We start from the raw sequence: 27,690 nt of genomic DNA, 5'->3' as shown, positions 1-27,690 counted from the left end.
ACCGGAAGTAGTCATCAGCCGCGACTTTTGTTTGCACATGTTAGCAGACGGTTTAGTTACGTACTCTTGACGTTTCTCTTACAAAGTTTGTTTTGGTCCTAAATATTGATTAAGTTCATAAATGATCGTGGACCTAAAAGCAGTTTTTCGTTGCTTTTAGAACTAACAGAATAATGTTGATTTGAATGCTTTTTATTAGCATTCGGTGTGTAGGAGCGTTTAGCGGAGCAGCTACTCGCAGATTTATTTTATTTGATTAATCATTTAATGTTTGTATGTTGTTGTAAATAATCTCTGATCGAAACATGGAGAAGGACTCGAGGGTGATGAAGACATCTGCGCCGTCAGTTTCACAGATTAACGCTGAATATGTCACTCAGGTGAGCAGTGTTTACCTCAGAAAGAGTGTCGTTTATGATCAAAAGCACTTTATATTTATGCTAAACGAGCTTGTTTGTGTTCTCTCTGAAGCTCTCAAATAAATATTGGGCTCCTCACGTGAAGAATAAACTCCCATTTGATGCTCAGGTAAGACGTCTCTTTTTATTGCAGTAATAAACAGTTTAAAAGTATTAAAACATTAGTAAAAGTTTTTGTTTAAATCACGTGTGTACTGTGTATACTAATTATGTATTTATTATAATATATACACACATGCATTTATATTTAAGAAATATTTACATGTGTATATGTGTGTGTATTTATATATACATATCTATTATACAGAGCACACACACATATATGATGCAAACAGTCATTGTTTTTCTTTATGAACCTCAAATCTTTTATATTTACAGATTATTGAGGACATTTATCAGAATGAGATTCTTAAATCCAAGTAAGTCTATGGTGTCTGTTGTTTATCTTTCTTTGCATATAAAAATAAATATTTTTGCCATTTTATAAATATATCCGTGTTCATCTTGTTTCAGATTTGCCATCAGAAAAATTATGTTGCTGGAATTCAGGTTGGCAGGGAATAAGTTTTTGTTATGATATATATATGATCAAATATTACACAATATTTATGTAGTTGTTGTGACCGTATTTTGTTATTGTCTGTTTGTGTGTTTGTTTGACAGTCAGTATCTTGAGAACTATCTGTGGGTGAACTACACACCTGAATCATCCACTAACAGCTACCTGATGTCAATCTGCTGTATTGTGAATGAGAAGTATCGTGAAAACGTTCCTGCTTGGGAGGTTTGTGTTTAATGTTGATAAATGAATTTATGACTGAATTAGTAAATATTGGTTTAAAAGCTTCGGAAATATAAAGTGAATTCAGTGAATGAGCAGACCTGTAATTGACATTAGATGTGAAGGTTTGTGCAGATCTTTTGTAAAGTTGTACTGATGCCGTCTTGTTGGTCCCTGTTCAGGTTTTTAAGAAAGCACCCGATCATTTTCCAGAGTTTTTCAAGCGTATAATGGAGGCGTGTCTGTCCGGCGAACAGTACGGTCTGTCCCTGAAAGAACAAACTGTGCTTCTGCTTTTCCTCGATCACTGCTTCAACAGTCTGGTGGGTTATTATAGGATTTAAATGTTCTGTTTAACTAAACTAAGTCTTTACTTATGCATAGCACTAATTGATGCACAATGAACTAAACAAAGGTTAATAAATGTTTAAAAAACTAAACTATGTTTATGCATCTACTAATGTTAACAAAATCATCCTCATTGTAAAGTGTCTTACTTTTGCTGTCAATATTTACTTAGATCTAGTAGTCCTGTCTGTAATCCTGTTTCTGTGTTTTGTGATTTGATCAGATAGTCACATTGTGTCCCAAATACTTTTCACCATTATAGCCCATATGTACTTTTTAAGCTATGTTTGCTTTATTTGAAGACAATTTAATGAGCGTGTATGTTTTGTTTATAATGACAGGAAGTGGATCTGATTCGTGAGCAGGTGCAGAAACTGGTGTCACTGCCCATGTGGATGTGTCTACTGCAGGTGAATTTAAATACATGACACACATTTTACATCTACATGTTCAGTTCGACATCTGGTGGTATTTGTAGATAAGCATGAAGCTTATTTGTGTGGACAAAGTACCAGTGCAACTTCATCTGTAAAGTCTTGTGTTTGTGTTTATTTGACCTTTTCTGAAATTAAGTAAACAATTATTTGAAGCATGAACATGCAACTCTCTGGACGCAGGTCTAAATGCATCAAAAATCTAAAAAAAAAAAAAACACATCTTTTCTATTGTCTATACTCTCTTATGGCTGATATTTTAGACTTTTAACACTTGATTTTGTCATTATTCAGACAAGATTGCAACAGGAATTGAAGAAAGTCCCAAAACTGCAAAAATTTTGGAACCTCATCAAAAAGAATTATGAGAAGATGGACCCCAAAGAAAAGGAACAGTAAGAGATCTCACATCATACAGCTAAAACTGATCCCATTATTATCATATAGTAGTCAATAAACTTTTCTTTGGCTTATAACAGGGCTAAAATGGAGCGAACCTTCCTTGCTTCTCTCATTAAGAAATTTCTTATGGTTCTGATGTCCATCCCAGCCACAGGTAAAATCATTATAACGGGTTACATCATGCAGTCATTATATGATATATTTTATGTCCTATGAGTTTTCAGTTTTTCTCATAATTCTGAAGAGGTTTATTTCAGATTAAAACACTGAATTTACATTAAGCTGGTTGTTTCAAGGGTACTTGAAGTATTTTATTAGCTGTGCATTATCATTAACAGAAACTAGTCATTTATCTTTACAGTACATAATAACAGAATGTGCAAACATCATCATATATTTGTATTGAAGGTAGGCTGATTAATTGATCACAGTTAGTGTAAGGGGAGGTAAGGGAGACATTCCCGACAGGGTGATAGCCTATCACTGAAGGGCTATTTTATTAAACATAAAAACACACATTTATTTGATATCTTTTATTAGCACATTCAAAAAAAATACGTAAACCATGTTTAGGAAACCTGTTTCCTAATGGCTGTAAGCAAAGACGCGTTAAAACAAGTTAAAAGTCCCTACAAGATAAACATTCAATTTATTCATTTCTTAATAACTTAATAATAATTTATATGTTAATAATTATGCATATTTATACTGTATACATTCATAGGTATTAAACTACAAAACATTATAACAAAAACACTTACAGTTCACCTTAAAGTCACTACTTTTGTTGTAGTCATAAGTAAAGTTAGTTTTTTCGTCAAAAGAATAACTTAATTAAGTTACGACTGCATGCGGAAATGGTAACGCAACAACACGTGTATGAAGTGTCTTGTGGTAAAACTGCCGACCAATACAAATGCGGTGGCAAGAGGTCTCTGGAATTGGATCCAGCTCCACCCCTGAATCTGAATCCAACCCCGCCCCCTGGATGTCGTGTTCTGCAGTGAGTCGCTACTGCATATATTTAGTGCTGTGTGTTTATATGGGGACGATTTTTGTTACCCATAAAGCCTCAAGGGGATCGCACACCAGCAGCGCAGCTCAGCGCCGCGTCGTGCCTAGGAAAACTCGGAGGTATTGTAAACCGGAAGTGCACATTAAATAGCGTGAGCTTCGTCAGATAGCATCTAGTTCAAAATGCAAAATATACGTTAGCAGCCAATGTTACTTGTTAATGATTTGGGACACATATGATGTTACTTAATGTTAAACTATGTGAGTGGCGCTGTGTGGCGCGACAGGGATTTGAACAACTTCCTGAGTCACAGCTGGGCGGCGCGGACAGGCGCCACCTGGCGGCGCCGGTGTGCGTACACTCTTAGAAAACAATGTGTTACATTTTTTTTAGAACGGCGTGGCGCGGCGCGCGATCCCCTTCAGTATCCATGCCACTGCCTTGGGCTGTGACATCACTTCTCCTCCTGCGATATGACCCAGCTTCAGAACAGCTCATGGTCGCCCGCGGGCACCTGGGCCCACATGCCCGCTTACCCGCTTGTTCATGCAGAACGCCAGCATGCCCTGCTCATAAGACCATCATGATGCTTTCACTGTCTCTCATTCCTCTCCTGCTGTCTGTCTGAAGTGTCTGTGTGTTATCACTGCTGTGTAATGTGTGTTTATGTGTGTTTTACCCCTCAGATTCAGTCTCTATGGAGAAAGTTCATTACTGTGAGAGATTCATTGAGTTTATGATTGACCTGGAGGTAAGATGAATCACGTATGCATTCAGTAATAAAAAAAATGCTACATTTATTTTTAAATAAATGAGACTTGAGAGTTACAATGTTAGGCAGTCCTGTTGCAAAATGAAGAAGCTACAGATGTTATCGATATCGCAATGCACACATCTGCAGTAATCACATCACAAAACTTTTTCTATGCATTTGCCAGTCAGTGTTCGACTATACAAGAGCGGTTTCAAACGGGAAAAAGAAATGGCAGATTTGGTAACATTTCACCTCGTGAGAGACGTGGTTCTGACAATTAATGAATATGTTTATTTGTAACTTGATTAGGCTCTGCTTCCGACCCGTCGCTGGTTTAACACCGTACTGGACGATTCTCATCTGGTGGTTAACTGTCAGCTGTCTCACCTCACACAGAGAGAGAAGGAGGGTCATCTCTTCTGTCAGGTATCTGAACTGTGGCAAAGACTGAAAACACCTGTGATTCGCCTCTTTATAACTTGTTATTTTATCTGATGGTTTGTTTGTGATATGTTGGTGATTTGTGTTGTAGCTGTTGGACATGTTGAAGTTTTACACTGGCTTTGAGATCAGTGATCAGACAGGAACCGCTCTTACGCAGAAGGAGATGACCAATCTTCACTACGACAAAATCACTTCTCTACAGGTAACCTGTCTCACTGTTTCACACCTGTATGTGATGACCAACATGTACTTGAGTTATATTGTGTCTTTATTTGTCCAGAGAGCAGCATTTGCTCATTTCCCCGAACTGAACGACTTCGCTCTGTCGAGCGTGGCAGCCGTGGACACGCGTGAATCTCTCATCAGACAGTTCGGTCATCTCAGGTAAGAGACGTCAGATGTTATTAGAGATGTTGTGTGTTTTATTAATGAAAATGAGAGAATAACGTGATAGTTCATGTATGTCAGAAAGTCGGGATTACGGAAGTGTTTACTTTAAAGCAACATATTTTGTTTTTGCAGTCCCAATACCCTCCACCGGGTGTCAGCATATCTGTGTCTCCTGCCTGAGCTGCCTGACGCAGAGGATACGACCTATGATAAAGAGTTCCTGCTGGAGCTGCTGGTATGTACATCAGTGAATGAGCTGACTACATAGGCAATATTTTAAGTGAACACATCATAGGTTTCAAACAGTAGATTGTTAGAAAAACATCACACATGTATTCTTCAGATATAATGCAATCCATAATGCGTTGTTTGTTTTTGATGCATGATGCGTTTCATGAGTGTATGTCCCTTTATAAAATGTCGGTGAGGTTTGACCTGCTCCATTTCGCCGTGATGTATGTAACCTACATTTGGCCATCTGCTGTGTTTGAAGGGTAAACGCATGTAGCACAGTTTATGTCTAGTGAGCAGATGATTAAGTGGTTATTTATGGAGGGAGCGAGCAACCGTTTCTCACGTATTTCTCATTTACGTTCAGGTGTCTCGCCATGAGAGGAGGATCTCTCAGATCGAGCAGCTCAACCAAATGCCTCTGTATCCCACTGAGAAGATCATCTGGGATGAGAACATCGTTCCCACTGAGTATTATTCAGGAGAAGGTTTGCCACACAGCTGTTGCATGCATGTTTAATAAATGAAGTGTAAGTCAGTGTCGTGTAACTGTCTTTATATCTGTAGGTTGTCTGGCTCTCCCAAAGCTGAACCTGCAGTTCCTCACCCTTCATGATTACCTTTTAAGAAACTTCAATCTCTTTCGTCTGGAGTCCACCTATGAAATCCGTCAGGACATCGAGGATGTTGTCATGCGAATGAAGCCATGGTTAGTTTTTAGTATCTTTAAAACACACAGTAGTTTTATGATTTGGCTCGTGTGAAGGTTCAGTGATCATTAGGTGTTGATTTTGAGCTGATGTTTATCTCACAGGCAGTCTGAGTATGGAGGGGTGGTGTTCGGCGGCTGGGCCAGAATGGCACAAACCATTACTACCTTTTCTATCGTGGAGGTGGCAAAGCCTAACATCGGAGAGAACTGGCCCGCCCGTGTGCGTGCAGACGTCACCCTTAGCCTCAATGTTAGGGATCACATCAAAAATGAGTGGGAAGGTATAAATCTCTCTTTCTTTCTTACTTCATTTCTTTCTTTCTTTCTTATAAAAAACTATTTTTCTTATGTTTCCTTTTTTGATAAATAATATAAAATAACTGTAAAATGTCTTTCTTTCAAAAACAAAATTTTTCTTCCTACATTTTCTTTTTTAGAAGAAATAATAATAAAATCTCTGTTTCTTACATTTCCTTTTTTTTTTCAAATAAAATAATATTATATTAAAGAATTCTTTTTTTCTTACAAAAACATACATTTTCTTTTTACATTTACTTTTTTTTATAAATAATAATAATACAATCTCTTTCACTTTTACAAAAAAATGTTGTTCTTACATTTCCTTTTTTTTCTTTATAAAATAATATAAAATAAAAAAAATCTTACAAAAACATACATTTTCTTTTTACATTTCATTTTTTATAAATAATAATAATAAAATCTCTTTCACTTTTTTAAAAAAAAATTCTTCTTACATTTCTTTTTTTAATAAATAAAATAATATAAAAATAAATCTTACAAAAAAGATATATTTTCTTTTTACATTCCCATTTTTATAAATAGTATAAAATATAAAATAATAAAATCTTTTTCACTCTTACAAAAATTTTCTTCTTACATTTCCTTTTTTTTATAAATAAAATAATATAAAATAAAAATCTATTTTTTTCTTACAAAAAACATACATTTTCTTTTTACGTTTCCTTTTTTTATAAATGATAATAATGAAATCTCTTTTACTTTTACAAAAAAATATCTTCTTACATTTCCTTTTTTTCTTCTTTATAAAATGATATAAAATAAAATAAAAAATTCTTACAAAAACATACATTTTCTTTTTACATTTACTTTTGTATAAATAATAATAATAATAATAAAATCTCTTTCACTTTTTACAAAAAATTTCTTCTTACATTTCTTTTTTTTAAATAAATAAAATAATATAAAAAAAATCTTACAAATAAAGATATGTTTTCTTTTTACATTTCCAGTTTTATAACTAGTATAAAATAAAAATAATAAAATATTTTTCACTCTTACAAAAATTTTAAAATTTATTTTTTCTTAAAAAAACTACTTCTAACATTTTCTTTTTTATAAATAAAATTATATAAAATAAAAAATATTTTTTTCTTAAAAAACATACATTTTCTTATTACAATGTTTTTTATAAATAATACAAAGTAATAATAATAAAATATTTTTTACTTTTACAAAAAATTTCATCTTAAATTTCCTTTTTTATAAATAATTTGAAATAATAATAAAATCTCTCTTTCTTTCTTACAAAACTTTCTTCGTGAATTTCCTTTTTCTCAAATAATATAAAATAATAATAATAAAATCTGTTGTATTCTGTTATCTGGATCATATCTCTTCACACTATCTTTCCATTACAGGTTTACGCAAACACGACGTGTGCTTTTTGATAACGGTGCGGCCCAACCTGCCGTACGGTACACGCTTTGATCGTCGGCAGCCGTTTGTGGATCAGGCTGGTGTGGTATACGTGAGAGGATGTGAAGTTCAGGGCATGCTGGATGATAAGGGTCGAGTCATAGAGGAAGGTAAGAGCTCATGTCGGTTCACACAACCATCCTTATTACATTCATAGATGAATCCCATAAACGTTTTTAATGCTTTGTCAAGGTCCTGATCCGAAGCCTAAGCTAAGAGGTGACACCAGAACGTTCCGGGTGTGGCTCGACCCAAACCAGTACCAGCAGGACATGACCAACTGCATCCAAAATAAAGAAGACGACCCTTACGAGACCTTCAATATCATCATGAGACGCAAACCTAAAGAAAATAACTTTAAGGTCAGAAGACGTTTCTTCATCAATGTGTAGTCTGGACAAGCAGTATTGTTCCCAATATGTTCAGATTCTAAGCAAGCAGTTCAGTAAATGAAAAGTATATCACCTAAAACTGCAGAAATTAACCTGACCTTTGCATTCAGGCTGTGCTGGAGACGATTCGTAACCTCATGAACACCGAGTGTGTGGTACCAGACTGGCTTCATGACATCATTCTGGGTTATGGAGATCCTGGAAGTGCCCATTACTCAAAGATGCCCAATCAGATTTCCTCTCTGGACTTCAATGATACCTTCCTGTCCATCGATCACCTGAAGTCCTGCTTCCCCAATCACACAGTGAAGGTCACAGAGGAGGACCCTGCTCGACAGGTCCCGCCTTTCAGGTCAGGGATCCTCAGTAATAGCTTTAAATTCATACAGCACAATCATGAAACAGAAGTTCTGCTCCAAGACCCTAATGTGTTGCCCACCTAGACAGCATTTTAGCATTGTTAACAAAATCAGTGATGACAAAGATGTGGGTATACTGCAGTGTGTACTGGATGAGGTTGAAACCGTGTTTTTTGTTCTCCAGAATTCGGTTCCCTGTGCAGAAAAGTGAAAAGGGTAAAAAGCGAAAGGCAACTGAGGAAGAGGATGAGGAAGATCGCACACTGGTGGTGGAGCCACATGTTATTCCTAACAGGGGACCCTATCCTTATAACCAGCCCAAACGGTACGAGATGGGTCCTTAACACCACTCACAGCTCGGCTGGAAAGTGTAAAATATGTGCATATGACCTTAAATATATTTTGATTGACAAATTATTTCTGTCTTTTACTCACCATTGTGTTGTTTTAAAGCTGTACCACACGTTCTTTATTGAAAGGCCAAATATTTTTTTATGTAAAGCTAACCACTAATAATTGTACAGATACTGACATTTCTTTCTACCTTGACAGAAACACCATTCATTTCACACCAACCCAAATTGAAGCCATTCGTGCAGGGATGCAGCCAGGCCTTACTATGGTAAGAGAAGTTTACTTTACTTACTATCACCTCACTTTATATCACCTCATGTGATATTTTACAAAGAGAAAGTTATGGTGTGTTCACAACAAAAACAAAGTGAATATTGGCCTAGATCGCTCGGGGGATTGTTTTGTTAACATTGGCCTAGATCGCTTGCGGGATTATTAGTGAATATTGGCCTAGATCGCTCGCGGGATTATTAGTGAATATTGGCCTAGATCGCTCGCGGGATTATTCGTTAACATTGGCCTAGATCGCTCGCGGGATTATTAGGGAATATTGGCCTAGATCGCTCGCGGGATTATTTGTTAACATTGGCCTAGATCGCTCGCGGGATTATTAGGGAATATTGGCCTAGATCGCTCGCGGGATTATTTGTTAACATTGGCCTAGATCACTCACGGGATTATTAGGGAAATTGGCCTAGATCCCTCGCGGGATTATTTGTTAACATTGGCCTAGATCACTCGCGGGATTATTAGTGAATATTGGCCTAGATCGCTCGCGGGATTATTTGTTAACCTTGGCCTAGATTGCTCGCGGGATTATTAGGGAGTATTGGCCTAGATCGCTCGCGGGATTATTAGTGAATATTGGCCTAGATCGCTCGCAGGATTATTTGTTAACATTGGCCTAGATCACTCGCGGGATTATTAGGGAATATTGGCCTAGATCGCTCGCCGGATTATTCTTTAACATTGGCCTAGATCGCTCGCGGGATTATTAGGGAATATTGGCCTAGATCGCTCGCGGGATTATTAGTGAACATTGGCCTAGATCGCTCGCGGGATTATTTGTTAACATTGGCCTAGATCGCTCGCGGAATTATTAGGGAATATTGGCCTAGATCGCTCGCGGGATTATTAGTTAACATTGGCCTAGATCGCTCGCGGGATTATTAGTGAATATTGGCCTAGATCGCTCGCGGGATTATTAGTGAATATTGGCCTAGATCGCTTGCGGGATTATTAGTGAATATTGGCCTAGATCACTCGCGGGATTATTAGGGAATATTGGCCTAGATCGCTCGCCGGATTATTCTTTAACATTGGCCTAGATCGCTCGCGGGATTATTAGGGAATATTGGCCTAGATCGCTCGCGGGATTATTAGTGAATATTGGCCTAGATCGCTCGCGGGATTATTTGTTAACATTGGCCTAGATCGCTCGCGGGATTATTAGTGAATATTGGCCTAGATCGCTCGCGGGATTATTAGTGAATATTGGCCTAGATCGCTCGCGGGATTATTAGTGAATATTGGGCTAGATCGCTCGCGGGATTATTAGTGAATATTGGCCTAGATCGCTCGCGGGATTATTAGTGAACATTGGCCTAGATCGCTTGCGGGATTATTCGTTAACATTGGCCTAGATCACTCGCGGGATTATTCGTTAACATTGGCCTAGATCGCTTGCGGGATTATTCGTTAACATTGGCCTAGATCGCGGGATTATTAGTGAATATTGGCCTAGATCGCTCGCGGGATTATTCGTTAACATTGGCCTAGATCGCTCGCGGGATTATTAGGGAACATTGGCCTAGATCGCTCGCGGGATTATTAGTGAACATTGGCCTAGATCGCTCACGGGATTATTAGTGAACATTGGCCTAGATCGCTCGCGGGATTATTAGTGAACATTGGCCTAGATCGCTCGTGGGATTATTAGTGAACATTGGCCTAGATCGCTCGCGGGATAATTAGTGAACATTGGCCTAGATCGCTCGCGGGATTATTAGTGAACATTAGCCTAGATCGCTCGCGGGATAATTAGTGAACATTGGCCTAGATCGCTCGTGGGATTATTAGTGAACATTGGTCTAGATCGCTCGTGGGATTATTAGTGAACATTGGCCTAGATCGCTCGCGGGATAATTAGTGAACATTGGCCTAGATCGCTCGCGGGATAATTAGTGAACATTGGCCTAGATCGCTCGCGGGATTATTAGTGAATATTGGCCTAGATTGCTCGCGGGTTTATTAGTGAATATTGGCCTAGATCGCTCGCGGGATAATTAGTGAACATTGGCCTAGATCGCTCGCGGGATTATTAGTGAATATTGGCCTAGATTGCTCGCGGGTTTATTAGTGAACATTGGCCTAGATCGCTCGCGGGATAATTAGTGAACATTGGCCTAGATCGCTCGCGGGATTATTAGGGAATATTGGCCTAGATCGCTTGCGGGATAATTAGTGAACATTGGCCTAGATCGCTCGCGGGATTATTAGTGAACATTGGCCTAGATCGCTCGCGGGATAATTAGTGAACATTGGCCTAGATCGCTCGCGGGATAATTAGTGAACATTGGCCTAGATCGCTCGCGGGATTATTAGTGAATATTGGCCTAGATCGCTCGCGGGTTTATTAGTGAATATTGGCCTAGATCGCTCGCAGGATAATTAGTGAGCATTGGCCTAGATCGCTCGCGGGATTATTAGTGAATATTGGCCTAGATTGCTCGCGGGTTTATTAGTGAATATTGGCCTAGATCGCTCGCGGGATTATTAGTGAACATTGGCCTAGATCGCTCGCGGGATTATTCGTTAACATTGGCCTAGATCGCTCGCGGGATTATTAGTGAATATTGGCCTAGATTGCTTGCGGGAATATTAGTGAACATTGGCCTAGATCGCTAGCGGGATTAATAGTGAACATTGGCCTAGATCGCTTGCGGGATTATTCGTTAACATTGGCCTAGATCGCGGGATTACTAGTGAACATTGGCCTAGATCGCTTGCGGGATTATTCGTGAACATTGGCCTAGATCGCTTGCGGGATTAATAGTGAACATTGGCCTAGATCGCTTGCGGGATTAATAGTGAACATTGGCCTAGATCGCTTGCAGGATTATTCGTTAACATTGGCCTAGATCGCGGGATTATTAGTGAATATTGGCCTAGATCGCTCGCGGGATTATTCGTTAACATTGGCCTAGATCGCTCGCGGGATTATTAGGGAACATTGGCCTAGATCGCTCGCGGGATTATTAGTGAACATTGGCCTAGATCGCTCGCGGGATAATTAGTGAATATTGGCCTAGATCGCTCGCGGGATAATTAGTGAACATTGGCCTAGATCGCTCGTGGGATTATTAGTGAACATTGGCCTAGATCGCTCGCGGGATAATTAGTGAACATTGGCCTAGATCGCTCGCGGGATTATTAGTGAATATTGGCCTAGATTGCTCGCGGGTTTATTAGTGAATATTGGCCTAGATCGCTTGCGGGATTATTAGTGAACATTGGCCTAGATCGCTCGCGGGATTATTAGTGAACATTGGCCTAGATCGCTCGCGGGATTATTAGTGAACATTGGCCTAGATCGCTCGTGGGATAATTAGTGAACATTGGCCTAGATCGCTCGCGGGATAATTAGTGAACATTGGCCTAGATCGCTCGCGGGATTATTAGTGAATATTGGCCTAGATTGCTCGCGGGTTTATTAGTGAATATTGGCCTAGATCGCTTGCAGGATTATTCGTTAACATTGGCCTAGATCGCTCGCGGGATTCACACAAATAAAAACCTTCGATGAGGAGTGTCTTTGAGCACCACAACAACATTTCTTTCTGCATTTTTTTTTTCAGAACAAACCAGTTAATAATAATGTAAAACTCATAGCTTAATTTAAGTAAGTAACAGATGCTTTATGCATATTTTTATCACTTACAAAGCTGCTTTTCTTTCCTTTTTTTGTCCCTGTATGAATAAGAAATTGTGTCAAAAACTTTGGGGTGGCCAATTACAGCTAAAATACTGCTCTCCTTTTACTGATACAACCGGACGTGTGAACTGGAGTTTGCTGATTGGCTAGCATGACAATACATTTTCCAAACTTATGCAGAAGGCATTTAAGGCAAATACTGTGCATTTGCGGCAATCGCCAAATTAGGATTGGGCAACGCTAGAACATTTAAACTGTCTAATGCTAATTAATAGTGAGTTGATATTAGACAAGGTTAAAAGTGATGCCGTAAAGCAGTCTACAGGAAATCTGATTCTTATTGTGTCATTGTCTCATTTTCAGGTGGTTGGTCCTCCAGGAACAGGAAAAACAGACGTGGCCGTTCAGATAATTTCAAACCTGTATCACAACTTTCCCGAACAGAGGACCCTGATCGTCACACACTCAAATCAGGTACAACATCATCGTCTGCTTCAGGAGTTCGAATTTGACATCATCAAAATGAGCCATTAAATGACTGAAACGTGTTTTTGTGTGATCCAGGCTCTGAACCAGCTGTTTGAGAAGATCATGGCACTGGACATCGATGAACGTCATCTTCTGCGTCTGGGTCACGGAGAAGAGGAACTCGAAACTGAGAAAGATTTCAGCAGGTTAGAGAATGAAATAAGCTTGCAAAGACACAGATAAATATATAAATCCCCACTTCTAGTTATGGTTTTATTGGAAAAATGCTGTGGGTTTTTATTTCTGAACGGCCCATATGTGGGATTGTGGGAACGGTTGTTCACATTTAAAAGCTTTAAAGGTCACATGCTGTTTCTGCTCATCTCATGTTAATCTTGAGTACGTTTATAATAGTATTGCATCCTTCATTTATCCAAAGAGTCTTTAGTTTTATCAGATTCATAAAGACAGATTAGCTCTAATGCTAGTTTTTAAAAAAAGTCGAGCTCCTGGAGGCGTCCAGTGGGAGGAGCAAGTCACGAGCAAGCAACACACACAAAAAATCCCACTATCACTGGATAACTTATAATTCACTACGTGTTTGTGTTGTTTACATTATATGCACTTCCAATTGCCAACAGAACACAAACATTTGATGCAGTTTTACTTACCGCCTGTGACTCATGTCCCCCATTTTAAAGACATCTAGCGTTAAACAAAGGCTGTGTCTCAATCTCAAGCCCCTTAGTACTAGAGATCATGAATCAGTATATTGTGTCCATAAAGTAGATTGTGGTCCCTTCCTGTCTAGTAATGTGTGTTTATAATAACACTAAAACAAATCTTTGTCTTTTCAAATGTTTCATGAAGTTTTTTGAGTGGGCTCACGTGATTTTGTTTGGAGAGCTTTAGAAAAGGTGACATGATTTCCGGTAAGTAAACATGAGGACCATTGAAGCTCACTGGTTTTTGCATTGCATTGTGGGAATTTTAGGGAACGAATGTTCCAGTGCACTGAAAGGATTTTGCGATTGAGACGCCCCTTAAAATGGCTGACTCCCTGACATATCCCTGCCATACACACATGCACAACTGGGATTATCAAACTATATCCATTGTTCTCCTAAAGCTGGGTTCTTTGGGAAGCTAAACAAGCTTAAATTTCCCTCACAAACAAAAGCACACTTTTTTTTGGTGATGTTGATTTTGTGTCAGCTCTTGGTTGGTGTTTTCATGCACTATTCCTGGAGATGTGCCCATATAAGAACCGTATAAGTAGTTAAAAAAAACTTTCTGAAACTTTCGGCCCAGAAATATTAGTAGATATTTCAGCTTGTAGCTTCTATGGAAGAAAAGCTCATCGCTTAACCTCAGAGTTTGTGTTAGATCTGACTTAAAAGGTTCGGATATTATCACTTAAAAACACATTTTCTTTTACCTCTGAAAAGTAGGGATGCTCCGATCGATCGGCCGATAATGCTTGCTATGTTTCTCAATGAATTACGGTGAAATGCCGCTACATCCAAAAGCCAGGGGGGGGCTCTCGTGCAGAAACTCAAAATGCGCTGTAGACGAAGAACAATACACACGCAGATGTGATGACACGCAGCTCCATGAAATGGCTAAAGGATATATTTATATTGCTATTTATATTGCTGTTCTTCAAACCTTTACAGGTATTTTCATGATAATAAAGAATATGTTTAATAATTGTGTTTGACGAGTGTTGCTTTTTCAAATGCATGTTATAAACGACTCCAACTAAAATCGATAAGGACTTACTGATCAAAAGCCGTAGTACATGAAATAGCTGTAATAAGATCGGCTGTCCGATTCAGAATAGTGATCGGCCACGTTTTATTAGTGGAGATCGGCATTGATCGGAGCATCCCTACTGAAAATAAACTGTAGTGTTGTATTGTTGGGTCATATGCACCTGCAGTTTCATTTAATGAGCTGTGGGACTGTACGGAGCGCCGGAATGATCAGATGAATCTGACAGCTCTTACTGCGCTCATTGAAGGGCTCTGAGAAAGGACACTCGGTTCTGGTACGAGAACAGACTGCTGTGTGCTCTTCAGTAATGAATCTCTTCTGCTCTCCGCCAGGTACGGACGAGTAAACTACGTGCTCTCTCGCCGTCTGGAGCTCCTACAGGAGGTGGCTCGTCTACAGGAGAGTCTCGATGTTCCTGGAGATGTCTCCTACACCTGTGAGACCGCTGGACACTTCTACCTTTATCAGGTACTGCCCGTGATCACAGCCCTGTCTCAAACTCTAAGGCTATCTACGGTCCATTCAATCACTGATGGATATACACACAAAAACAGCAAGTGCTGACCAAAATCACCCTTTCCCAGCTTTGCAGATTTTTTTAATCAGTCCTTCAAGGTTTTGTTATCAGGTAGTGTGTACCAGATCGCATTGACCTACGGTTCGACTCGCATGAGATAATATGCTAATTTAAATAGGGAAAGTTAATCACTTGCATGTGTTTCAAAGACTTGCAAATGTTAAAACTCAAGTGATTTTAAACAATTTGACCACAAAAAGGCGCTAAAGTGAGCAGCTTTCTGTAGGCACATGTGTCCGGTCCAACTCCAATCAGACGCCCTCCGTCTGTGTGTGCGCACGCGTTTAAGTGCACTCAGTAGTGCATACACGACGAGACGTGTTTCAAAAAGCAAGTGAACATAAAATCTTTCTATTTTTGACAGGACCCATATAAAAAATGATTTTGAAATACCATCATGGACAATAAACCATTTGTTTACATCTTAAGTGTACCAGGTCCATGCTTATCTTAAAGAGACAGTAACCTCAATTAACCTACTTAAGTCTGTCTCATTATGTTAATTAAACAACCCAAGACAAAGAGAAAATCACTTCTGTACCTAATGCTAATTTTAGGCGTTACCTAATGTGCAACTTGATTCTTTTTAAAAATGTTTGTAATTTCTTTATTTGTTCTTTTTAAATTTTTCCCAACCCTTTATTTGCTGATCCGAAAAAAGTATCTGATCCGTGCTTCAAAAACCGTAATGTGATCCAAACCTTAAGTTTTGTGATCCGTCCTATTATCAAGGAAACAGCAGATTTGTCTTTAGAGGTTTATTGACATTAAATCTTTGAAAGATAAAATCACAACTTTATATTCTGGCGTTTACTTGTTGATAGAAATTTGGACACAAAGTCTGTTCGTGTTTCATAAACGGTTCATTCGGTCTGCTCTGTTCAGAAACCTTTTTGACTTTATCATGCAATTAAAATCAGTTTAATTTTTTACAGCATGGCAAGAGGTTAATCTAATTTCTTTAAGGCGATTTCCACAGAAACTTTAGTGGCAACTTTCTCTCAACTATTCAACCCTGTTACCCAAAAATGAGTCTCGCTAATCTCTCTGTGTCAGGTGATGTCCCGCTGGGAAGAATACATGAGTAAAGTGAAGGCTAAGCCCGGGCGAGACGTGCAAACGGAGGACGTGGCGGCACATTTCCCATTCAAGAAGTACTTCGCCAACGCCCCCCAGCCCGTATTTAAAGGCCAGTCGTACCAGGAGGACATGGACATCGCTGAGGGTTGTTATCGACACATCCGCAAGATCTTCACCCAGTTGGAGGTGAGACATGAAGGGTGCTGCGATATAAAGAATTCGTTTTTACATCTAGAAATTATTCTCCATATCCTTTCTAGTGTAAACTTGGCTAAAGTAATAGTATCATCTGTAACAGAGATAACAGTAAGGTAACAGGTTCTGGTTGTTTATTAAAGTGTGTATTCATCCAGCTTTAGTTTTGCATCTGTCTGTTTGGTGGTCAGGAAACGGCGTCTACTGTCTCTCAACCAACTGCTGAGGGTTAAAAAATGTCCTCATCAATATTGAATGTTTTTGATGATGAGATTAATATTGATGCAGTTGCACATTAAATATTCATTTCCCAGTGAAGACAGTATCTTCAGTATACACTATCTGATAAAGCCGCATCAGAAGATAAGAGGAGCTCATTTCTGACATATGAAGATGCATCAGATCTTTGGGGATCAGATTTTTTATGAAATTGAAATATTCCCTTAATGGATTAATTGTCTACTTTGCTGATTCGAAGCGCTTTGTTTCAGAAAAGGACAGACATTTTTATTAAAAGTCTTCCACTTAAAGGTGACATAAAATGATTGAACGGAGTATTTATCCTTGTTCTGTGATGTGACATGTAGACAAATGTTTTTTTGTTTGAGTCTGTAATGCCTTAGAAGCTTCCTAAAAACCTCTCTCAGATAGCTCTATTAGGGTGGGGGATTTTAAACAAGTGGTTTTGCACCTATTTGCTCCCTCTACTGGCTTAACTTGCAATCTCATTACTGATTGGCTGACTTTGCTGCCACTCAAAAAATGTAGCCAATTATTTTAAAGTGGAGGGGCAGTTAGATGCCTGTGATGTCATAAGCATCAGTTTTTCAGATTGATCCGTTTTCTGGCTGACATTTCTAAACGAGGAATTTCTATGAGACTGAGATGTTTAGCATGTCTACGACTTTTTGTATGTTCGTGAATGCGGGTAGACTACCATTATTCAACAAAGACAAGGTAAAAATGGTTTTTCATTCTCTGTCCCCTTTAACCTCTCCATCTTGTTTCATTACTCGAGTAAAACCTCTCTATAAGTCGCTGTGAATGTCACACAGGTCTGTATGGTTTTAGAGGTGAAGTTCCTAAACGCATCATCATCATCATCTTCATGAATGTTTCTGATCTGTAGGAGTTCAGGGCGTTTGAGCTGTTACGCAGCGGGCTGGACAGATCCAAATATTTGCTGGTGAAAGAGGCCAAAATCATCGCCATGACCTGCACGCACGCCGCCCTCAAACGTCATGATCTGGTGGAGCTCGGCTTTAAGGTATCATCATGTCACCACGTGTGATAGTGATTCACAAACCTGTTGTGCTTTTAACTTATTGATCTTAAAACTGCAACCTGTAACCTTTGCATCTCTATCGCATAATATATAGTAGCTGAATAAATACGCATATTTTTATCAGCACAATATTAGTTGTTTTTAAACAGTTATTGTATTTATTGTTGATTGTCAGTGTTTATGAAAGGTTTTACTGGATGGATGTGTGGATACAGATCATGTGTGCACGTGTGCCAGATTCGGCTCTTGTGTGTGTGTATTATGGTTAAAACAAATGTTTTGTGGAGATTTACTGCGTTTGTATCAGCTATTATAGCAACCACTAACTGTAAAAAAAATGGATTTCATAATAAACATTAAACAGCCAGTCAAAACAGCACACACGTGTCCCTCGCAATACAACTATCGTTAGCTGTAGTGGCTCACAGGAAGTTTTACACAAAAGAGCTTAAAGATGGCGCCGCCCACATTTATATCAAAAATAAGGTGGATAAAACTACAACACTGCCCATTGCATGTTTTGCAAAGGACTTCTGTGGACACTATTGTGTGAATCATTGTTTGAACCGATTTTATTGAAATAACACAAACTAATGTTAGTAGCTTAAATAATAACATACTTGATCTTTCTTCAGTATGATAATATTCTGATGGAGGAAGCAGCTCAGATCCTGGAGATTGAGACCTTCATTCCTCTACTGCTGCAGGTATCTCTCTCTCTTTCTCTCTTTCTCTGAAAAACCAGAATCCTCCTTTCAATTCATTAAGCACCGAGAAATGTTAATGAAATCTATGAATGCTTATCAAGGCCTGCACTCAATTACCCATAATAATGTGTTTGTTACACAGAACCCAGAGGACGGCTACAGTCGACTCAAACGCTGGATTATGATTGGTGATCACCATCAGTTGCCGCCCGTCATTAAGAACATGGCCTTTCAGAAATACTCCAATATGGAGCAGTCGCTTTTCACGCGCTTTGTGCGTCTGGGTATACCCACTGTTGACTTGGACGCTCAGGGCCGAGCACGGGCCAGGTCAGCACTGTTTTTACACTTTCAATTTAAAACATTTACCCTCGTGACTGGTTTTGTGGTCCAGGGTCACACTTGTTTTTATAGTATTCTTGTTTTATACAGAAGATGTTTCAGTGTTATAACACTGTCTGAAATTGTCTCCTGTATCTCTGACAGTTTGTGTAACCTGTATAACTGGCGTTATAAGCAGCTGGGAAATCTTCCTCATGTTCAGCTCCAGCCAGAATTCCAGACTCCAAACCCCGGATTCACCTACGACTTCCAGCTTATTAATGTGGAGGACTTTAACGGTGTTGGAGAATCAGAACCCAACCCCTACTTTTATCAGGTGACTGCTCGCATCTCTGTGGTCTTATTTGTATCTTAATGTCTACATAAGTGTTAATGAAACTTGACTACTTGATTGTGATTGGTTGGCAAACCCCAGCAGAAAGAACGGCATTTTTTTTGTAAGTGATGATGACCATGCTGCATGCGGTGTGGAAGTCCCATGAGTCCAGCTGTGTGCTCTCGATACTGTTAATGTGAACCTGGAGGGATTTGTCCGCCTTACGGTCTCCATGGCGACACAGGCGGCCCACGCTCACACCCGTGCAGCTCTAATTGGGCGTATGAATGAGCCTCTCGCAGGGCAATAGGACAGGCGGTGTTTGTTCAATAAGCGCTCACTGTGGTTGAATAAACATTCTCATTAATAGCTAGTACACTTATTAGTGTCCAGCCGCAAGCCACAGCCGTGTCAGCGGGGGTTTGTTAGTTAAAGTTAATGTTCTCCTCAGAGATGTTCCAGCTCATAGACACAGAATGGATTTAGGTTCACTGAGACTGTGTAATGCAGCAGTTTTTAAAATCTGACATAAAAGTGATCAGGTTTACACAAATGTATTCACCTGTTGTCAAAAGTTTCTTTTAATACAGCTCTGGTCATGTTTATACTGAGATAATGTAAAAATCAGCCTGAATATATGGATGTTGTTGTTTTAAGTTGATGTTAAATGTTTCATTCTTGCTCATTTTCTGTGTGTAGAATCTGGCTGAAGCCGAGTACGCGGTGGCTCTGTATATGTACATGCGTTTGCTGGGATATCCCGCCGAGCGCATCAGTATACTCACCACCTACAACGGACAGAAGCATCTCATCCGTGATGTCATCAACCAGAGATGTGCCAACAACTCCTTCTTTAGGCAGCCCAATAAAGTGACCAGCTGAGATTCACATGTGATACTAATCTGCTTTTACCCCTGTAGTAAACAATGCTGTTAGGTGCTAATGCGTGTGTATCAGGTGGATGAGAGTGTTTCGGGTAAATGTATGTCTATTGAGTGAGTGAGACGGGTGAGCGTGCATGTGTGCCGGGTAAGCATGCATGTGGCAGGTGTGCGTGCATGCGTGTCAGGTGTGCGTGCATATGCGTGTCGGGTGAGCGTGCATATGCGTGTCGGATGAGCGTGCATTCATATCGGATTAGCGTGCAAGTGCGTTTGGTGAGCATGCATGTGTATCGGGTGAGCGTGCATGCGTGTCGGGTGAGCGTGCATGAGTGAGTGTGCATGGGTATGTGTGGGTTGGGTGCGCGTGCATGTGCATCGGGTGAGTGTGTCGGGTATGTGTCTGCGTGTCGGTTGAGCGTGCATATGCGTGTCGGGTGAACGTGCATATGCGTGTCGGGTGAGCGTGCATATGCGTGTTGGGTGAGCGTGCATATGCGTGTCGGGGGAGCGTGCATATGCGTGTCAGGTGAGCGTGCATATGCGTGACGGGGGAGCGTGCATATGCGTGTCTGGTGAGCGTGCATATGCGTGTCGGGGGAGCGTGCATGCATGTCAGGTGTCGGGTGAGCGTGCATGCGTATCGGATGAGCGTGCAAGTGCGTCTGATGAGTGTGCAAGTGCGTCTGGTGAGCGTGCATGTGTATCGGGTGAGCGTGCATATGGGCGTCGGGTGAGCGTGCATGTGCGCGTCGGGTGAGCGTGCATGCGCGTCGGGTGAGCTTGCATGAGTGAGTGTGCATGTGGGTTGGGTGCGTGTGCATGTGCGTCGGGTGAGTATGTCAATGAGTGCGTCGGGTGTGTGTGTTGGGTGAGTTAGCAGAAGTAAGGACGCTGATCTCCTCATTGTACCTGAGTTTCTTCTGTTCAGCAGCATTCAGTCTTCTGCGTGGTTTGCAGCTGTGGTCAGACTAAACTCTGCTACTTTTCAGAATCACTGATTAAAGACTGTAAATCCCTGCTATCATGACTTTGGTCAAAGCTTTGCTAACAGTGTTTCAGAATTGCTAAAATGAAGCAAATTTCAGCTCGAGCAGAGTTCGTCAGCTCTTTAATTACAGACTGCCAAAGATATTGACTTCTTTCTAAACAGACATTTTCCCTATTAGCATTAAGACTAGAATAAAGAACTTCACTCTTTGTGTCTGGGAGAAATAATGAAAATATTTAAATATAGTTTTTTGTTCCATAGACGAATTAGGGTCAGCTATTCTTTTAAGAGAAAAAGTGATGAAAATTATTTTATACAAACAATTTTTAAAATATCAAGTAAGAAAGTCTGATTCCATGCTGTGTAAATGTGGAAGATCAGACTCATTTGTATGTAGACTCTAACATGATGATCTGAGTAAAGATGAGATCACAAAGCACACATTTCACTGCAGAATTAGGCCACTCTGACTTGAGTATGCACATCATGTATTAAACAGAGCGACCGCACGTGACCGTCTGTACTCTCTGAGACCCGCTGAGAAATTTTACATTGCAGATCATCAGCTGAGAAGCAGCAGTTCAGTAACTGAACCTGGGGAAAAGCAGAATGACACACCAGAAACCATTAGAAAATACAAAATAAATGATGAAATAATGTACAGTGATGCATGCTGGCCCTTTGTGACCATTATAGCACCAAGTCACCACATTAAACCTATTAACATAATGTTATAACGTATGATTAACTATACAACTTCAGCTAGATATCCTTGATAAAGTTAAACGTGTTTTAATATAATTCATGGTTCCTAAAATCCTACCGTGGAGAGCCAGTGCTCTGCAGAGTTAAACATCAACCCTTATCACATCTACCTGTGATTTTCTAGTGATCATGAAGACATTGATTAGCTTGCTCAGGTGTGTTTGATCAAGGTTGGAACTAAACTCTCTAAGGCTCTCCAGGGTAGAATTTGAGGAACCCTGGTCTAATGTGTCACCAATAACTAAACAGTGAGAGCGAGTCATTGAAGGACTTGCACTGAGATTGAGAGCAACCGTTCTTCCTTAAAAATAACCTCTTGATTTTCTGTAGGTGACCACAGTGGACAGATTCCAGGGTCAACAGAACGACTACATCATCCTCTCTCTGGTCCGAACTAAAGCTGTAGGACACTTGAGGTGAGTCACTCGTTCTGTATCACGTCTGGATCTGTAGGTTTCCGTTTGCAGCAGATGAGCCTTATAACCAATCACAGGCATGTTCGGACCCATTTCTCATTTATTTCTCAATCTTTTCTTGAGAGACGTGAGGCGTTTGGTTGTGGCCATGTCTCGTGCAAGGCTCGGCCTCTATATTTTTGCTCGAGTGTCTCTGTTCCAGAACTGCTATGAGCTGACGCCTGCCTTCAATCAGCTGACCGCACGACCACTGCAGCTGCACATCCGCCCACATGAGTACTACACATCTATGAGTATATAGCACAAGTACCACGCCTCCAGTATTGCACGAGTACCACGCCTCCAGTATTGCACGAGTACCACGTCTCGAGTATTGCACGAGTACCACGCCTCGAGTACTGCACGAGTACCACGCCTCGAGTATTGCGCGAGTACCACGCCTCGAGTATTGCGCGAGTACCACGCCTCGAGTATTGCGCGAGTACCACGCCTCGAGTATTGCGCGAGTACCACGCCTCGAGTATTGCGCGAGTACCACGCCTCGAGTATTGCGCGAGTACCACGCCTCGAGTATTGCGCGAGTACCACGCCTCGAGTATTGCGCGAGTACCACGCCTCGCGTATTGCGCGAGTACCACGCCTCGCGTATTGCACGAGTACTAGTGTGGTACTTTTGTTGATTTCTGTCAGTAGTTTTTTCTTTGTCATTCCCAGGCAGCTGTGTGTAAGCTGGCACCGTTTTAAATTACAGTCTTGTGACTGAACAGAAGAGAATTTGTGTCCTAGAAAAATGTGCTGATCTCTCTCTCTCTCCCCTCCTCTGGCTCTCTGTCTTCTAGATGGAGCAGCGCTCCGCTCAACCCGATCAGGTGGTCAAGGACATGCCGGAGATGGCTAACCTTGTGTACAACATGTATATGCACATGATTCAGAGCACACAGCAGAACAGACAAGTGAGTGTGCTCATATTTACACCGGTATTTCTGACTAGCCATATACCTGACTAACCTGATTTAACATCTTCTCTCTCTAATATATGATCAGCCCATTAACCAGAATAAACAAAGTGTTTATAAATTCTTTAATTAATGGCAAATGTAAATGGGCCGAATAAAAAAATCCATGTACGTTTGTTTTGTTAATGTGTATTGTTAGTAAATGTATAAATAACATAATTCAGATTATTTTTGTAACATGGTTGCAAACCTCATAATGTGAAATTACTAGAAACCATAAACAAACAGCTGTTGGTGGTAAATTTGCTACAGTGTACTACATCACAATTACACAATTATTTAAGGTCATCGTCTGAAGTCGTTTCAGAGGTGTGGACAGTTATTACATTCTAATGAAATTTTATGAGGACAAAGATTTAATCCTTTCTCACTTTGTCATAACATGCACCACTGAGTTTATCAATGTGTATTAAAGAGTAAACAGGGTCAGTTTTAATTTCTTTTTCCACCCTGAAGAGCAGCATTTAAGAGACAACACTTAACCTACTAACTACTCTCTGGAATGATGTTTGACTTTGTGATGGTTCCTCTATCCACCAGAATCTTCTGGATCCTCCGTGTCAGGTACCGGAGTCTCAGGAGAAAATGGAGGTTAATGATGGACATCCTGAGACTGAGAGTGAGCAACAGCGAGATGCTGAGGAAGACCAAGCTCAGACGGATCTGAAGCCGGAGCAGACTGAAGAAGAAGAAAAGCAGAGAGAAGATCACGCTAAAATGCCCGAGCATCCGGGCAGAGACAGTGACAGCGGCGACAGCGATGAAGATGAAGAACCTTAGACTCGCTCTTTTCTTTTTTTTTAGATTATGACTGTTCACTAAACATTGGGGGTCTGAATTGCTAATTTACGTTTTGTAAGAAGACTTTTATAATAAAATTGAATTAAACCTTCAGTTGCAATGTTTTCTTTCTTCCAAAAAATTACCCATGCTGTGAGAACTTTCACAGATATTTCAGCTAAAATGTTGACTAGATGAGTAGATTTGGCTGTGTGCTTGTAGGATTTTGTCTGACATCAGGTCACATGAATGCGTTTATTGTGTAACTCGTGATAGACGTACAGAAGAATCTGTCTTCAGTTCCTTCTGCTGCTTCAGGAAACCACAGGATTTATCACGGCTGAGACAACATTAACAGAGATCTACTAAACTTTACAACTGCAGAAAGACACTACTGGTGAGCTCATATAGTTTAATTGACTATAGCAGTGTTTGGTCAATACTATCTTCACTTTAGATTTATCTATCAGATCAGTTAAATGTCCCTAAATTGTGTTTTTCTTTGTTGTGTTTGTTGTTCATTTGGTGATTTAATAGCTACACAGTTTCTAAAGCCTGAGGAGCGGTAAATATATGGAAACATGTATCCTCTGATTTCCTCACAGTAAGAATCATCAGCTGTGTGACTTGTATTTGATCACATGCTTTCTGTCATATTCACACTGCAAAAAATGATTTTCAAGAAAAAAATGTCTTAGTATTTTGTCTTGTTTTCAGTAAAAATTTCTAAAAATTCTTAAATTAAGATGTTTTTTTCTTGATGAGCAAAACGAATCAAGAAAATAAGTCTAGTTTTTAGACCAAAAATATCAAACTCAAGCGACCTTGTGCATAAAACAAGCAAAAAAATCTGCCAATGGGGTAAGCACATTTTTCTTGAATTTAGTGTTTAAGAAAAATGTTTTAAGATTTTTTTTTGCTTACCCAATTGGCAGATTTTTTTGCTTGTTTTATTCACAAAATCACTTAAATTTGATATTTTTGGTCTATAAACTAGACTAATATTTTTGGGTCGTTTTGCTCATCAAGAAAAAGGATCTTAATTTAAGAATTTTTTTATTTTTTTTACTGAAAACAAGACAAAAGTGCTAAGAAATTGTTTTCTTGAAAATCATTTTTTGCAGTGCAGTCTTCTTTAAAGTACTAGTAACGTTTTAGTTAAACTTGATAAGTTGTCTTTATCTAGTCAGACTGGCACTTACGAGATCTAAGCAGTCTCTGAATATAAAGCTCTGAAGCATTATTTAAATTACATCTCATTCTTCTTTATGACAGGACCCATCAATATTACATTAGTGTCAATTAAATATCATGTGAATATTATAACTGAAGCGGTGATCTCAGGTGTTAATGTGTTTCAGTGATGTTAGTGGTCGGTTGAGAAACATTTTATTATTCTTCTGTGTTTAATAAATATTCAGAAGATAAAGTCTGAAATGAGCCATTAACTGCTGGCTGTTTTTTTTAAGAGATAAAGTTCAGCTGGTTTTAGTTAATGAGCCGTAGATTATTTCCATATAGTGTTCCCTTCATAAAGCACAAATTTAAAATGCTGCATTTTTTATTTTTCTGATTTCTGAAAATGTAACCGTTTGTGATGTCATGATGGCCCCGCCCACCAGTGTATTTTTTAACCTTTAGCACTGTTCTTTTGATGGCCTTTGAAAACTGTTGCTTCCCTCAGGAAATGCAAATCTTGACTTTTTGGCTTTAACTCTTTACCCGCCATTGACGAGTTTTCTCGTCAATTAAAAGAAAACGTTCCCTTGCAATGATGAGTTTTTACTATATTTCCGATATTATCTGCTAGGAGGCGCTCTTACCCAACTTAAAAAACACTGCAGCATCAACTGATCTAAAAACAGTAAAAACTCTGTGTATGTTTTGATCATCGCTCTGAATCTGATCTCAACAAAAGTCCTTTACAAAAATGCAATGATTTCAGCTTTTTGCTCCAAATTTAAAAAAAAAACTCATTTGAGAGCTGATAAATGAAGATAGGATAAAACTTTTTTGTGTGTGTTTGAAAGCATAGGGTCTGTTCACATTTAAATATTGTATGTTTATTGTTTATATATTTATAGAAGAGCATTTTCTGGAAGACTTTAAACTTTTGTGAAAATTATAAAAATGCTTTTAAAAACACTGGCGGGGAAAGTGTGAATTTAAAAAAAAAACACTGGCGGGGAAAGCTTTAAAAATCAGAGCATGTAAACCTCTTGTGCTTTTTATATCATTGCAGCTCAGAATGTCCACGTGTGGTTCATGTTTTTGGGCTATCGTCTGGCTGGTGGTTCTGTTAGTTCTGGCTTGGCCTTTGAGTATTATTCTTGGGGGACTTTATGGTCTCATCGCTCCTCTTACTGTCTGCATCGGTCTGGACCGGCTGGCCGATCTGATGATGGAGGGGGCGAACCTGGGCCGAAAGTGTGCTCAGAACATGAGGCACGGCAAGCCACTGTGCTGAGACCTCGGGGCCTGAAGTTCACCTTGAAAGCACGAGCTGCCTTTATAAAGGTTTTATTAAAGTCTGATTCAAACCTTCTTACTGTATTTAACAAGTCCTTTTGTATTCTTTTATTGACAGTTTAAAATGCAATTGTTTAGTTTCTCTGACTATAGTCATGACTTATCATTAAAGTCTTGAGTTTTTATTTGATCAATGTAAATTTGTATTCATGATGTATTTTGTATTTTATCATAACTACAGCCTGCCCAACAGGGACTATGAGTGGAAATTAGCTCTTGAGCAAAAACCTGGTACTATGCATCTCTTCCATTGAGGTTAATGTTTATTGTACGCTGTCCCTGTTTCTCTAGATACATAAATTTCTAAATTTCTAATGATGCTATATTAATGCCTGTTCTGAATGTCCTGTTAGTGATCTCTTAGATATTATGTTAATAGGTTAAAAAGCCTCAGGAATAACTTTTAAAGTCTCGTTAACAATATTCAAGCTTTTTTGAAATATAAATCTCACAAAACTTTTTTGTCAAACTATCATTATGGATTCAGAATTAATCTGTATCTGGTGGTTGCTTTTATTTGTTACTGTTACTGTAGTTTATCTTGGTGAAGAAAGTTCATTCATGCATTGCAAAAAAAATGAATAACTTCTTGTTGTTTTCAAAAAAATATTCAATCAAGATGCATTTTCTTGATGAAGAAAATAAGTCTAGCTTTCAGACAAAAACAACATTTAAGTGAATGTGTGCTTAAAACAAGCAAAAAAATCTGCTAATGATCTAAGAAAAAAAAAACTTTTTATTAAACACTTAAGAAAATTTCAAGAAAAATTTCTTAACCCCATGGCAGATTTTTTTGCTTGTTTTAAGCACAAATTCACTTACATTTTTTTGTCTAAAAGCTAGACATATTTTATTTTGAT

General features: G+C 39.3%; 1 protein-coding gene and 1 long non-coding RNA gene across 3 annotated transcripts; both read left to right on the top strand.

The window, feature by feature from the left end:
- Nucleotides 1-24,415, top strand: aqr (aquarius intron-binding spliceosomal factor). 2 transcript variants are annotated; one of them, XM_073869798.1, is made up of 35 exons: nt 1-380; nt 472-528; nt 798-838; nt 933-968; nt 1,083-1,203; nt 1,383-1,523; nt 1,890-1,958; nt 2,277-2,377; nt 2,462-2,538; nt 4,086-4,150; nt 4,463-4,579; nt 4,686-4,799; nt 4,878-4,981; nt 5,120-5,222; nt 5,586-5,706; nt 5,786-5,927; nt 6,033-6,211; nt 7,610-7,777; nt 7,860-8,029; nt 8,170-8,411; nt 8,603-8,743; nt 8,971-9,040; nt 13,070-13,180; nt 13,271-13,380; nt 15,283-15,418; nt 16,584-16,793; nt 17,932-18,069; nt 18,723-18,794; nt 18,937-19,124; nt 19,281-19,452; nt 20,152-20,322; nt 22,420-22,505; nt 22,629-22,797; nt 23,348-23,458; nt 24,062-24,415. In XM_073869798.1, the coding sequence occupies exons 1-35, from the start codon at nt 306-308 to the stop codon at nt 24,299-24,301; spliced, it is 4,368 nt and encodes a 1,455-aa protein (XP_073725899.1). In that variant the 5' UTR covers nt 1-305; the 3' UTR covers nt 24,302-24,415. The 2 variants fall into 2 exon arrangements, with proteins under 2 accessions (XP_073725899.1, XP_073725898.1); XM_073869797.1 differs by having other exon boundaries at nt 24,059-24,415.
- A 294-nt stretch (nt 24,416-24,709) lies between these two features.
- On the top strand, nt 24,710-27,478 carry LOC129416968 (uncharacterized). Its single transcript, XR_008635643.2, has 2 exons — nt 24,710-24,905; nt 26,544-27,478. It is a non-coding gene; the product is annotated as an uncharacterized lncRNA (long non-coding RNA).
- Nucleotides 27,479-27,690: the final 212 nt, after the last annotated feature.

This window comes from Misgurnus anguillicaudatus, chromosome 7 (assembly GCF_027580225.2).
Source record: "Misgurnus anguillicaudatus chromosome 7, ASM2758022v2, whole genome shotgun sequence".
Classification (NCBI taxonomy): domain Eukaryota; kingdom Metazoa; phylum Chordata; class Actinopteri; order Cypriniformes; family Cobitidae; genus Misgurnus; species Misgurnus anguillicaudatus.
The sequence above is the reverse complement of the archived record's forward strand: the minus strand, read 5'-3'. Positions and strand labels throughout refer to the sequence as shown.